At 40.2% G+C, this 13,612-nt stretch overlaps 2 protein-coding genes across 2 annotated transcripts; one reads left to right on the top strand and one right to left on the bottom strand.

The window, feature by feature from the left end:
- Window positions 1-670: 670 nt before the first annotated feature.
- UQCR-C1 (Ubiquinol-cytochrome c reductase core protein 1) lies at window positions 671-2,347 on the top strand. The gene has a single exon (XM_034982502.2). The coding sequence runs from the start codon at window positions 758-760 to the stop codon at window positions 2,156-2,158; it is 1,401 nt and encodes a 466-aa protein (XP_034838393.1). The 5' UTR covers window positions 671-757; the 3' UTR covers window positions 2,159-2,347.
- On the bottom strand, window positions 1,148-12,112 carry Cog3 (conserved oligomeric Golgi complex subunit 3). Its single transcript, XM_034982492.2, has 11 exons — window positions 11,890-12,112; window positions 11,419-11,604; window positions 10,588-10,714; window positions 9,378-9,526; window positions 8,169-8,422; window positions 6,616-6,834; window positions 5,858-5,997; window positions 5,473-5,630; window positions 4,030-4,674; window positions 3,233-3,415; window positions 1,148-2,699 (listed from the first exon to the last, which is right to left on the bottom strand). Exons 1-11 carry the CDS (start codon window positions 12,034-12,036, stop codon window positions 2,433-2,435), a joined length of 2,475 nt encoding a protein of 824 aa, XP_034838383.1. The 5' UTR covers window positions 12,037-12,112; the 3' UTR covers window positions 1,148-2,432.
- Between the last annotated feature and the right edge of the window lie 1,500 nt (window positions 12,113-13,612).

Here is a 13,612-nt window from a genome sequence, read left to right as displayed (position 1 = left end):
AAGATAAACAATCAAAAAAAAATAACTAACTATTTCAGTGTTATTATTTAATGTTGTGAGTTGTGACTAATAGTAATAGTATACTCTACATCTACAAGCTCAATCCATGAAAAATAAAAATTGAGAATTGATTTTTTGTTGTGTTTTTGTTTTTAATAATCCAAAAAAATCTCGGGACAAGGATTTTATTAAAAAATAAATTTCAGACATTTTGAAAGTATTTTATTCTAAAATCTCAATACTCTCCTTTTCTAATTAGTAAACTGGGCCTGTGCGAAGCCGGGGCAGGTCACTAGTTAATCATAAAAGTAAAAAAAAAAATCCTCCGTAACTTTCTAACGTTTTGTTCCACGTTCCGTTTTAGGAAAGTAGTAATGACTTTGATATAGAAAACTGACATTTTTAATTTTGACGTTCGGTAAGTGGAAACCATAGAGAATAGAGATTACAAATAAGTCCTATGGAAAATGCTGCGCGATTGCGGGAGAATGACAGCTACACTGTCCGATTGGTTGACGCTCGCTCACTATTGGCTACAATGCATTGTTGCAACAAGAATTGCACAAATTCAACTAATCACAACAATTGAGATTGGTTTTAGGCAATCCTATGGCAATCGCCGTAATGGAAATACTCGGAAACGTCAATTGACATTGACATCACAGGATTGACATCTTTCAAAATTGCACTGCAAGAACTTAACATTACGTAAATCAGCGAGCAAAAATTTCATAAGTGCAACGATTGAGGAGGAAAAATGTTGAAAGTAGCAAGTACTGTAAGGTTTATCACAAAAAACGGCAATAATGTTCGCGCCCTAGCCACAGCCGCCGCCTACAAGCAGGCCCTCGTCAACGTTCCTCCGACGCAGCTTACAGTACTCGACAATGGGATCCGCGTTGCCTCTGAAGATTCCGGCGCCGCTACTGCCACTGTGGGGCTCTGGATTGACGCCGGATCGAGGTACGAGAACTCTAAAAACAATGGTGTCGCCCACTTCCTAGAGCACATGGCTTTCAAAGGAACCAGCAAAAGGTCCCAGACCGACTTAGAGCTCCTCGTCGAGAACATGGGCGCACACTTGAACGCGTACACATCTCGGGAGCAGACAGTTTTCTACGCTAAATGCCTCGCTAACGACATTCCCGCTGCCGTAGAAATCCTCGCCGACATCATTCAAAACTCTTCGCTCGCTGAACCCGAAATCGAACGAGAACGCGGCGTGATCCTTCGCGAAATGCAGGACGTCGAGAGCAACTTGCAAGAAGTCGTGTTTGACCATTTGCACGCCACTGCGTTCCAAGGCACTCCTCTAGGACAGACAATCCTCGGACCCACCAAGAACATCAAGAAAATCTCTAAAGCTGATCTCCAGCAGTACATCAAAACTCACTACCAGCCAAGCAGGATCGTGCTGGCAGGTGCCGGCGGCATTGAACACAGTAAACTGGTCGATTTAGCTGGCAAGAATTTGGGTGGTCTGAAAAACACAGCTACTGATGTTGAGTTGCTGCCTTGCCGATACACCGGCTCAGATATCCGTGTACGAGATGATTCAATGCCTCTCGCTCACGTCGCCATTGCAGTTGAGGGAGCCGGTTGGACGGATGCTGATAACATTCCTCTGATGGTCGCAAACACTCTTATCGGAGCTTGGGACAGGTCTCAGGGTGGCGGTGCTAACAATGCCTCCTATTTAGCTAGAGCAGCATCGTGTGAGAACCTCTGCCATAGTTTCCAGTCCTTCAACACTTGCTACAAGGACACAGGGCTGTGGGGCATCTACTTTGTAGCTGAGCCGATGCAGATCGAAGACATGGTGTACAACATTCAGAAGGAATGGATGAAGCTGTGCACATCAGTGACAGAAGGAGAGGTGGAGAGAGCTAAGAACCTTCTCAAGACCAACATGTTATTGCAACTGGATGGAACGACACCAGTGTGTGAGGATATTGGTCGTCAAATCTTATGTTACAACAGACGTATTCCCCTCCATGAGCTTGATGCAAGGATCGACTCTGTCTCTGTACAGAATGTCAGAGATGTTTGCTACAAATATCTTTTCGACCGCTGCCCCGTTGTTGCGGCAGTCGGACCAACAGAGGCTCTGCCAGACTACACTAGAATCCGTGCTGGCATGTATTGGCTCAGGGCGTAAACTCATAATATAATTATTATAATATTAGTAACAATTCAAATCAGATAAGTTAAAACCATTAAAGAGCTCACCCAAATGTCTTTGTTTTATTGCAATAAAACACTTGTCTTTGGTGGATGTATTTATTATAGTATAGTACAATAAAATAACATAAGGTATAAAACATGTAAATAAATAATTGGAATAAATCTACATTCTTTTTATTTATAATAATTAATTATGGAATTATAATAGGTATTGCATAATATTTCTTAACATAAAATTCTAATTTAGTTCAAGAGCCCTGAACAGGAGAGTTTTCGGTAGGGTTTTCCTCAGATTTTTCTGGCACGCTGGTAACACTTGGTTTCCTTACAACTGTAGTCTGCTTCTTTTTCCCATATGGCAACACAGGCTCAGCATGGCTGATCAGGCTTGCAGAAGAAATGAAAACTGACACTTGTTCTGGGGTGGGGCAGGCCACTATTAGAGTGTCTTCATATGAATAGCCAGAATTTGTAAGAATTTGTTCCAATTGAACAAAGTAACCTACCACATTATTCTGAAACAAGAAAGATTTTATTCAAGTACAAATTACAAACAATATTATCATAAAGAACCTAAAAATTACTGATTGGATTTGACACCAGAATTTGTTGCCAAGATAGGGGCTTCTTTAGAGGACGATTCAGACATTGCGCGAATACACAACCTTGAATTCCCGAGAATCGTAATGCAGCATATTTAGAGCGCGGCAGAAACAACAACAAATCTTTAATTGATGACAAGTTACAAGGGACTGCAAGGCAAACGCACTTAGGATGCGTTTTCTTATGAATCTTGACTCGTGTAAACGCGCGAACAACTCCGACTCTGTAGCAGCGTCATGCATTTTCATAATGCACTTTGTCGCGTCAGCCGCAGGCCGCAGCGTGTCTGTCGCGTGCATCGGTCGCTTCGGCCGCGACCCACGAAAGCCTATTTTTAACTGAAAGCTATAGGTTATGGGTCTGCTATATATTTATCTTGTCTAAGACTACAGTTCTGTTAAGTACCTACCATCTATTTGTACAGCATCAATAAAAAACTACCTACCCTGATTGGTCTAAACAATATGAATTCTGTCTCCTTATTGGCGAGATATAACTGCATCGATCGCTGCAATGGAGCGAGATGCGTCTTGATCCGTCGCTGCGCCTCTTTGACCACCACAGCCAGTTGCTCAGGCGTTGCCCACGGCTGGGACTTCAGTTGATCCGGTGGGGTGAATGCTTGGGCCTGAAATGTGGGGATACTCTATTACATAAAAATTGTAATCAGCATTATAGGTCAATCCTCGAAATAACATTTAATTGATGACTTCCATATTAAAAACAAACTCTTCGAAAAAAAAAACTGTGTTAACCACAAATTCTATATAAACTAAATAAACTCTTGCCAAAGTATGTAATGTCCTTTATTTATGTTATCACAGAGTATTTTATTGATTCTTTTTTATCAATTTTGGTTTTTTTTGTGTCTAAAGGTCTAAATTATGTATGAAATAGGCTCCATTACAGTCTAGAGACAGTCAAAGCATACCATTTTTTTACACTATTCAGCTAGATATAAAATACTTTGAATATTGTGTAACGAATGTTAAGAACTTGCTAAGTATACTCAACAATGTTTTAAATGGAGGAGTCTCTCATCATTAGCCGCTTTGGTTACTAGAATAATACTGGCAATTAATTTATTTCTCAATCAACTGGTAATTCTTGAAGGACCGGCAACGCATTGGCGGTTCCTCTGATGCTGCAAATGTTCATGAGCGGCGGTAATCCCCTAAGATCAGGTGACCCGCCTGCTCTGTACATTTTTTTTTTAAAGGCACGCTAAATTTTTCTACTAACCTTTTCAATAAACTCAATTATCGGGCCGGCCATAATATCTGTAGAAATTTTAATAAAATTTTCGCAACAACTCTTCAACTGCCTATCGACTTCCTTCCTCGAATCCAACAGATGTTCCCTCACTAGAGGTGTCCCTTCCAGAAGAAATTCCAACAGCGCATTATTGCTGTTCAGGTAAAAGATTTGCCTCGGCTTCTGGAATAAGCCATACGCGGCTGACTTTACGTTACTGAAGTCCAAAGTAGTTTCTTTGACGATAAAATCGACTTGGAATGGTGCAATCTGCTCCCTCAATATGAGCAAATGTTTTATTTGAAACAGTTCACCGTCAATGTCAGTTTTTGTGGCTGAAATTTGCTTTGCAGCGCTGTCTACGCTTTGGACGCAAAGAGATATCGCTTCTTGCGCTAGTCCTTGGAAAACACGTTTTTCTAGACATCTGTAAAGTCTGGATAGTGCAGCTAAAGTCCGTCTAACTCCAGGATACCACATTCCGTGAAGGTCTGCAGGGGAAGCTTGCGGTCTTCGTTGGGCTTCGACGTTTATGTTCGCGACTTCTTGGGAAGTAGCTGAAATGTCTGATATCATGGAGTTGCGGGAATCGCTGCGTTTCAGGCTCTGCTCTTGTATGGATAAGGCTATTTGCTGAAAATTTACGATAAGTTAATGTTAAAAAGCCTATTTTATTATAATACGAAGCGATTTGCTTCCTCATTTCTATTCGAACCGCTAGGATATGGAACGCCTTTCTGGTTTCAGTTTTCCTTTCCACTTTAATTTAGGTATCTTCAAGTGAAGAGTTAATAGTGAGTGAGCGCGAGTGATCTTACCTTGAAAATTGACAATGCTAATTATTTGTTATTGAACACGATTAATTTTTTTTAATGATTTAACTACAAATTTACGGTTTTCGGATTTATTCCTTTACTTGTACTATAAGACCTATACCTACCTGCAAAATTTCATGATTTTAGGTCAATGGAAAGCAACCTATAGGTTTTCTTGACAGACACGGACGGACGGACGGACAGACAGATAGAAAGATCTGACTAGGCTCATGCGGTACAGAACGGTAAGGAGCACAATCTCTTATGGGGGAAAAGATGAAAGTGCCTATAGCTATAAACAGTAAATAATAGTGCAAACCCCTCCAAAATGGCGCTACCGTCGCTCGGCAGAGGTAGTGATATGAATGTAATGGAATATGTTATGTATGTTAGGAAGTATGCCAAGTTAGAAAATTTAATAGTTTTAGTGACTATTAGTAGTTAGTTATAGTATACCATACCTCAACAATTTACGTACCTAGTTTATTTCTCTATTTTAAATTTACCGTAAATTTAGCCTTATTTTAACACTTTTTAGTTTTTACACACGGAGATCGCGCTCCTTGCCTCTACACTCCATAACTAGCGCGTTATGCCTGTAGCCCTATCTACTTACTTCCATCATCAGCAGTTTGTCTGGATAGGCGAGGTCCCCCGGCGCGGGGCGGTACCGCAGCACGTCGGCGCGCAAGTGCACGTGCGCGCGGAACACGAGTCTTTCTTGCGCGTCTTGCAACAACGCGCGAGCTGCGTTCCCTAAGGCGCTCAGTGCCGCTGTGGTTCACACACAAAATTAAAGAATTATGTTCAACCTAAATTCAATTATTCAATTCAATTCCCAATTATTGGCTTTTAGGTGTGCCAACTGGGCACAGATTGTTTTGCCAGTGTCACGTTTATGGAGAAGGCACGGCACGGAGAAGTTCATTTTTAGATTTTTTCTCGCTTGGTGTAAAATGCCGTATTGCGCCGAAGTGTGTTTCGGTAGGTTGGATACTCACGGTCGTTGTTGACCTGCTCCTCAATGACCTCGACCCTCAGTATGACGCACAGCTCGGCGAGCGTTTCCAGGTGGTTGATGTGGATGATGTACGGCCGCAGCGTCTCGTACAGCCCCACGCACAGCGACTGCAGGTACTCCCTGCGACAGACAAGAATGAAAGAAAGAAAGAAAAACGTTTATTTTTTAAAACTGTGACACACATTACCAGTTAAACCTACGGGTTAGGTTATCCCGGCACCTCTAATACTTGAGCAGTAAAGTCAAAAGACCTCAAGCAGAAGAAGCGCCGGAATAAACTATATCATGTGTGGCACAACCCGAAAAAAAGGCCCCGACTCAGCATAAATGCTGCACAAGTACAAAACCATACAGCGCTGGTTTTCAGTAGGAACCCCTATTCGGGTGGCGCCACGGAATTCTTTGTAATTGTACTTATCTATTCTATCTAATAACCTTACTACTAACAAATACTAACAAATTTAGAGCCTCAATAGCTCAACCGGTATAGGAGTGGACTCAAAACCGAAAGGTCGACGGTTCAAACCCCGCCCGTTGCACTATTGTCGTACATACTCCTAGCACAAGCCTGACGCTTAATTGGAGAGGAAAGGGGAGTATTAGTCATTTAACATGGCTATATTCGTTTTTAATTAAAAATATATATATATATATATATAAACGAACAGGATATTGTGCAGTCAACATCGAGCACGGCGCGCGGCGCCTGTGTGTGTGCGGTGTTAGCGGTACACTCACTCTAGCGCGGGCGAGGTGTCGGTGAAGAAGTGCGTGTAGAGCGCGCACTCGTCGCGCACGGCGAGCGCGAGCAGCGAACACGCGGCGCGCAGGAGCGCGCAGTGGTCGCGCGCGTGGTTGTCGGCGGCGCCCCGCAGCGCGCCCGCCGTGGCGCCGCCCGCCACGCGCTGTCGCCGCGACGCGTACTCGCGCTGCAGGTCCGATAGCAGTGAGGCATAACTAGAAATAATGAAAGTCAAAAATATGAGCTTAGTAGACAGTCGGTGATTAGAACGTAGTCACTTATAGCCTCCTCCAGGAAAAGGGGAGTGTTGCGATGTGTGTTGTGCGTATCATGTCGCGATCAAACGAAACTTATGCGGATATAATGAGAGCCTTCATTCTGAAGCATGACTCACGCGTTTGGATAGTAAATACAGATTTGGTCGCAGTAGAGCACGTCACCGCGTTTTCCTGCGGGGTTGCTAGTGTGCTGCTGCAGGCAGCGCCGCCGGTTTCAACTTTTTTTATATTCCATAAGGGGCTGTCTCCACGAGCGAGAGTATCGCGACGATATTATCGTCGTGCCACGTATTTCTATATACTCTCTAAGAACGTGTCTCCACACGGCGATGATATCGCGGCGATACGAGTGGCAATGTGCGCGCGTAACGTCGTCCTATCGCCGCGGTATCGTCGCTACTTGTGGCGCGCTCGCCGCAGAACGTGGCGCTCTCGCAGCGAGCGCGCGGCGGGCGCGCTCTCAAACGCCACTACATCCACAATTAAGAATTATTTTATTAACTGAGACACTACTTATTTCGCTCTTGTCTGGCACCTAACTGAACTCTTTCAACAAAAGCACAACGCATCGAAAATGCGCCGATTCCGTTACGAGTCGTCGCGGACACGCTGTGATTCCGTCACGAGTCGTGACGATATGGTGGCGGAATAATCGCTCGTTCGTGGAGATTACCCGACGATAGAAGCGCGGACTCGTCGCGATACTCTCGCTCGTGGAGACAGCCCCTTACAAGTTAGCCCTTGACTGCGATTTCACCTGATGGTAAGTGATGATGCAGTCTAACGGCCGAAATTAATAAGCTATCTATCCACGATTTGCCCTACTAAGGATAGAGGTATTATAATAAAATATATATAATGGTGATTACCTTTAATTAGCTCGTCATTTTATTTAAGAACTTTTGTATTTTTAATTTTGTGTTTGATGTAGATTAGTTGTTGGTGATCCTAATAAATGAAAAAAAAAAATCGAGATTTGTGGTAGCTTGTATGGAGTTTATGCCAAATTTGTATCTTTAGTAGAGCAAATCGTGGATGGATAGCTTATTAATTTCGGCCGTAAGATGGTAGCGAGCTAACTTAGAAGGTGTGGCAGTTTTTATCACACCCATACCCCTTATCAGTTTCTAGTTTCTACACAGCATCGTACCAGCTAATTCAGCAAGCGGCACGGCTTAGCCGGTAGGGTGGGGTGGTAACTAGCCACGGCCGTAGCCTCCCACCAGACCACACTTACATCCAAGCCATTTAATTAATCATTTCCTACTCACTCTTCGTTCCCATGCGCCCGTTTCTCCACCTCACTCAACACCATCTTCAGTTTGGGCGCCGCGGCTTGGAACTTGCCGAAGTACACCGCATACGCCGTGTCCACACTCTCGCCTTCGCTCGGCTCGTCCGGAGTTAGCACTTGCTCCGTGGCGTGGTTGAGCACGTGTGTGACGTAGGCGCGGATGAGCGATATGGCGCGGCTTTGCAGGTGCCGATACTTCACCGAATAGGTGTGCGCTTCTTTGAATGTGCTCTGAAAATATACCCGTCGAACTTAGAAATTAAAATTAAATTAAAAATTATTTATTCTTCAAATTTACATATGAACATAAACACTAGGGAAACGGTAATAGCTGTGTTAGTTAAAAAAAAAAACTGTGTTACAGCTATTAGCGCCCACCTCCGGATTTAGATATTTATTACAGTAATATAGAAATGGAGTAGATTAGTAATACTTAAATAATCAGAATTCACAAGTAATTTTAAAGCACTTAATAAGCTAGTGTGCGTGTGTGTGTATGTGTGCGTGTGTGTGTATGTTTGCGCGCGCGTGTGTGTGTGTGTGTGTGTATATGTGTGTGTGTATGTGTATGTGAGTGTTTGTGTCTGTTTTCACATGCTATCATGATAGTGCTTGTAATGGGCCTGTATGTCTGTGTGGATAGGTAGGTACATTATTTAATAGTCACAATATCTTCTGTGTAACTATACGAAAGTGTTTTTAACCATTTTGACGTAAGAATTTTGCAACTACGAAGATTGACAGGGTATATATTTAAGTAGTAATTAATTTTGTTATATATTATCGAACTAGCTTTGTCTATGCGTTTAACTGAGAAGACTTGCATGGCATTAAAAAGAACTGTTGAATTGAAAAAAACTATGCAGCAAATCCATACTAATATTATAAATGCGAAAGTGTGCTATACTTTCACGGCCCATCTGTTCGACATCCATCCGACATACGCTACTTTTATCCCGGAAAATCATCGAGATCCCACGGGATGTAAAAAAACCTAAATCAACGCGGACGAAGTCGCGGGCATCATCTAGTAACAAATAAATTTTGAAAATTCACTCGATATTTTCGCTTTGTATTGACTGTCATGACAAAAGTACAGTTTACCCTTAGATTAAGGACTAAAATTGTACTGAAACATAGAACAAAAATGGCGAGTGAGTTGCCAAAATGTATGCACTATACCTACATTAGCCCTCATGTACTCCAGACAGTCATCTATCTTGGCCAGGATATTGAAGAACGCCTCGCTGTTCACAGACATGGTGGAGCTGCTGAGGCGCTGTGACAGATGTTCTACTTGTGTGAAATAGTGCAGCTTGTGTTTTATATCCTCACCTGAAACACAAGGTCATACGAACCATATTAATGTTTCATTTCATTTCGGTACAATAGATGTTATGCTTATGGATACAGTAGCTACAATTTGCCATGAAGTGGCAAAATAACTTATTCTAATTATACAATATTAAGATTCATCCATTACCAACAAGAAAATTCAATTAACCCAAAAAAATAAAATTCATCAATTAAATAATAGCAATTATGAATAACTAGCTTATGTTCGCGACTTCACTTCACACTTCGCGACACAAATTTCAAACCCCTATTCCACCCCCTTAGGGTTGAATAAAGTTGAATTTTCAAAAATCAACGTCGAAAAATACGTCGTCCGATCCGTCCGATCTGATCCGTCCAGTAATTTGAGCTGTGAAATCAAGAAGTTTTAAAAGTCATAGTCAAAAAGTTTATTAATAAAAATAGGTAATAGATTACACTTTTTGATGGTCGGTTGTTGCATTTGTAAGATGATAAAGTTGCGAGGGTTCCAAACGCGCCCAGGTCTGAGAAGAGCCACAACAAACTCAAACGTTACGTTATTTTTGATGTTGGTTATATGTTTATACCCAATCCCCCTAAGATTCACCCTTCAGGGTACTTTACTATTCCATATTATTTACAGTAATCCATGAATGGTGTATTTCATTAAAATTGAAAAGAATTCACATAAAGCGAGGTTTAGACTAGCAAGAACTTCTTGCAAGTCATTCCGCAAGTACTTGCAGAACTGTTTACACTACGAGCAATATTGTACATGTACATACATTTGTGACTTGCAGCAAGTCCAGCAAGTCTAAACCTCGCTTAATGCTTGGAAATAATTTGTTTTTGATGTAAGAACTTCATAGATTCTCTAGCCTCTTCTAGAGGATCAATAGCTTAACGATTAAAGGAGCGGACTGAAATTAGAAAGGTCGCCGGTACAAACCCCACCCGTTGCAATATTGTCGTACCTACTCCTAGCATAAGCTTAGCGCTTAGTTGGAGGGGAAAAGGGAATATTGTTTTAAAAAAAAAGATTCATCCAAGTTTTTTTTCATTAATTTATATGGTCTTACCAATTTCCGAGAGTTTGTTCTGATCTGCTAGTAACTGCTCACTCATAGAGTGCAAGGCATTGGTTTTGTTTGACACCAAGTTGTATTCATCGGACAGTTTGTTCAAATCCGACAAGGTTGCTGTTATCTGTGAAAACAAGTATGTTCATCTGCATATGACAATGGATTTGGTTTGAATAAATTTTTAACTTAGGGCAAAGAAAGAGGATACAAAATTTCATTAGCTTACAGTCATTAAGATACAAATAATAGGAATGCCTATGTCAAAAATATATACTTCACTACAACTATGTCCACATGGATTTAGATTTTAAAAAATCTAGTGGGATGTCTTTGATTTTACGGAATTAAAAGTAGCCTATGTCTTTTTCTGGGACATAACCTATCTCCTAAAAACCTATATCATAAAAATCGGTTTAACGGATGCGCCGTGAAAAATTATAATATTAGCAAAGTATGGATTCCTTAGTGATCATCAAACAGAGGACACATAAAGGGTCTTCGAAAATGCATTAAATCCACATTTTCTATTAGTTACAAGTTTAATAATAATATTAAATTGCGGATTAACCTAAAAAAGCTCATCAAATATTTATGACATCACATTTCAATATTTCATACAAGCTCCAATACTAAGCGTACATTCGAGTTTGATCAAGTTACTGAACTTATTTGTTCTATTTTTAGTTACTGTTATTTTTTAGTTAATATTTTTGTTTATGTCATTCCACTACATTCACATTGGGGGCATTATAGCAGAACCAAAACTACAGTACAAAGAGTCACAAAGAAGAAAAGAAGAGCATGGTTCGGTCGAAGGCTAAAGGATACCTGGTTTGTCAAAGCAACACACTCATTCCGCCTATCCTCCAGTTGCTTATAATATGCTTCATACGGCCCATCATACTTCTTGATGTCTGCCTCATTGAGTTTGTCATACCAGTCCAGGAACTCATATGTAGTGTCCAGTTTAGGTACGCCATCTGTATCCGTTGCAGCAACAAATCCTGGTGGGTCCTGAAAATTGTAATAGTTTAATAAAATAGTTCTTGTGTTTGTTTCAGTACAAATAGTAGTAGAATCATTATCAATGAAAAAGCTTTAAAAAAATCCTAATTACTTTGCATATTTTAGTAACAATTTAAATTAATAAACAAAACAACAACTTTGCAGCCTTGCATAACAAATAACTATTGTGAACTAGTTAGTTTCAGTTTGATCAAGACCAATTTTGATTACTCAAATAATGGCTGAGGCTATAAATGAATTATTAGTATGCAAAACACTGAATAATAACATTACTTCTTCATCAGCTGTAACACCAAGCGATAGGGCTTCTAAATCAAGTATAGCCTCTCTTTGACTGGACGTGAGCGGCGCCAGAGGGTTATCAGCAGCCTCCCACAGCAGCAATTTGTTTTGTATTTCTTTTAGAGTCATATTATCCATATCTTTCTATAAAAATTTCATAGTTTTAAGAAATAAACACAAAATTCGTGATATGTTGACAGGAGAGAAGCTGACGTCAAAATTCAAATTTCAAATGTCAACCTTTTTTTTTGATATCAAAACAAAGGAGTTATTGCTAGTTCGGAAAAATATTGTAGATATTTTATGGTATTTTTTGTACATTTTTCGTAGGTTTGTTCTCCCTATGTACAGTTTGAAAATAAAGTAGATTTATGATTAAAACAGTTTTCTATAACGTAGGTATTTTTATTTGATAACAATTTCCCCATTTTAATTAATAATTTACTGCCATCTAGTGTCTGGTAGACAATCCATAATTTATAAAGAGCAACAATTCACGCCATCTAGTGATGAATAGATAAACTACGTCGTAAAAAAGGAAATAGTTCCATCTAGTAGTCATTTTACAATATCAGTATAACTTGAGGCGAGCAGAACATAGGTACCGTACCGCCTTGCTGAATAGCGTGATTTCTGTGGTTTTTGAAAAAAAACCTTTTACGAATATATATTGGGTCACTCAACGGGAATAACCCTTTATAATTATCATTAGTATGGATGTAAACTTCTACCTACAATGTTTTTAGAAGATACCTAGCTTATCAATCGGATCTTTAATTTTCTGGCATAAAAAGAAGCCTATGCCAGTCTCCCCGTGACTTCAGGTTTTGTAGGAATCTCGTAAGAACTCTTTTCCGGCACTTGTCCTTCCCTTAGATGAAAGCTATTTCAGAACCAACTTCCGGCACAATAGTAACTAAGCAGATCGGCTTTTTCACAGCCTAGCAGACATTTATAATATTACTAGCTGATGCCCGCGACTTCGTTCGCGTGGATTTAGGTTTTTAAAAATACCGTGGGAAGCGTTTGATTTTCCGGGATAAAAAGTAGCCTATGTCACTCTCCAGTTATAGTATCTGTATTATATATACAGGGTTACAGGAAAAGAGGACACGATCCCGTTAAGGGGTTATAGTACAAGACATTAGCTATCAAACGACCCCTAAAGTGCTTATGCGAAAGTGTATCGTTTTCGAGTTATTCATTTTTTTATTTTTTTCTTGGTCTAATTTTTAGTATTTGTTGTTATAGCGGCCATAAAAATACACATTTTGTGAAAATTTCATGTTCGTTCGTCCGTCCGTCCGTCTGTCCGGCCGTCCGTTTGTCTGTCAGTGGACTTTATCTCGTGAACCCTAATAGGTAGAGACTTGAAATTTTCACAGAATGTGTATTTTTATTGCCGCTATAGCAACAAATACTAAAAATTACAAAATGGCCGCCGTAAAAATTTAAAAAAAATAAAAAGTGTTATTTCTTGTACGATGGTACGGAACCCTTTTTATATTACCTTTTGACCTCTTTGAAAAATAATCTTCAACGATTTTGCATTAAACTCGTTTTTACATTGATTCTGATTTAATTCCTTGGCAACAGCATTTGCTAGAATTTTCTACCTGGTCTCTTTGTTGTGTAATTTTTTCTTGATTTTATGTTTTTTTTTGTAATTTTTTTTGTACCAATGGATAGCTAACGAAACGTAGATGTTTTTAAA

Source organism: Maniola hyperantus, chromosome 2 (genome assembly GCF_902806685.2).
Source record: "Maniola hyperantus chromosome 2, iAphHyp1.2, whole genome shotgun sequence".
In the NCBI taxonomy this organism is placed as follows: Eukaryota; Metazoa; Arthropoda; class Insecta; order Lepidoptera; family Nymphalidae; genus Maniola; species Maniola hyperantus.
This window is presented reverse-complemented; position numbering and strand designations above follow the sequence as displayed.

Bases quoted from the DNA above. Each gene is read 5' to 3' on its own strand.
- Cog3 (XM_034982492.2), bottom strand. From the start codon at position 12,036: ATGGATAATATGACTCTAAAAGAAATACAAAACAAATTGCTGCTGTGG. The intron at 11,605-11,889 runs GTAATGTTATTA...TACAATTTTCAG, and splicing joins GTGTTACAGCTGATGAAGAA to GACCCACCAGGATTTGTTGC. The intron at 8,423-9,377 runs GTAGGTATAGTG...GTATATTTTCAG, and splicing joins TGGAGTACATGAGGGCTAAT to AGCACATTCAAAGAAGCGCA.
- UQCR-C1 (XM_034982502.2), top strand. From the start codon at position 758: ATGTTGAAAGTAGCAAGTACTGTAAGGTTTATCACAAAAAACGGCAAT.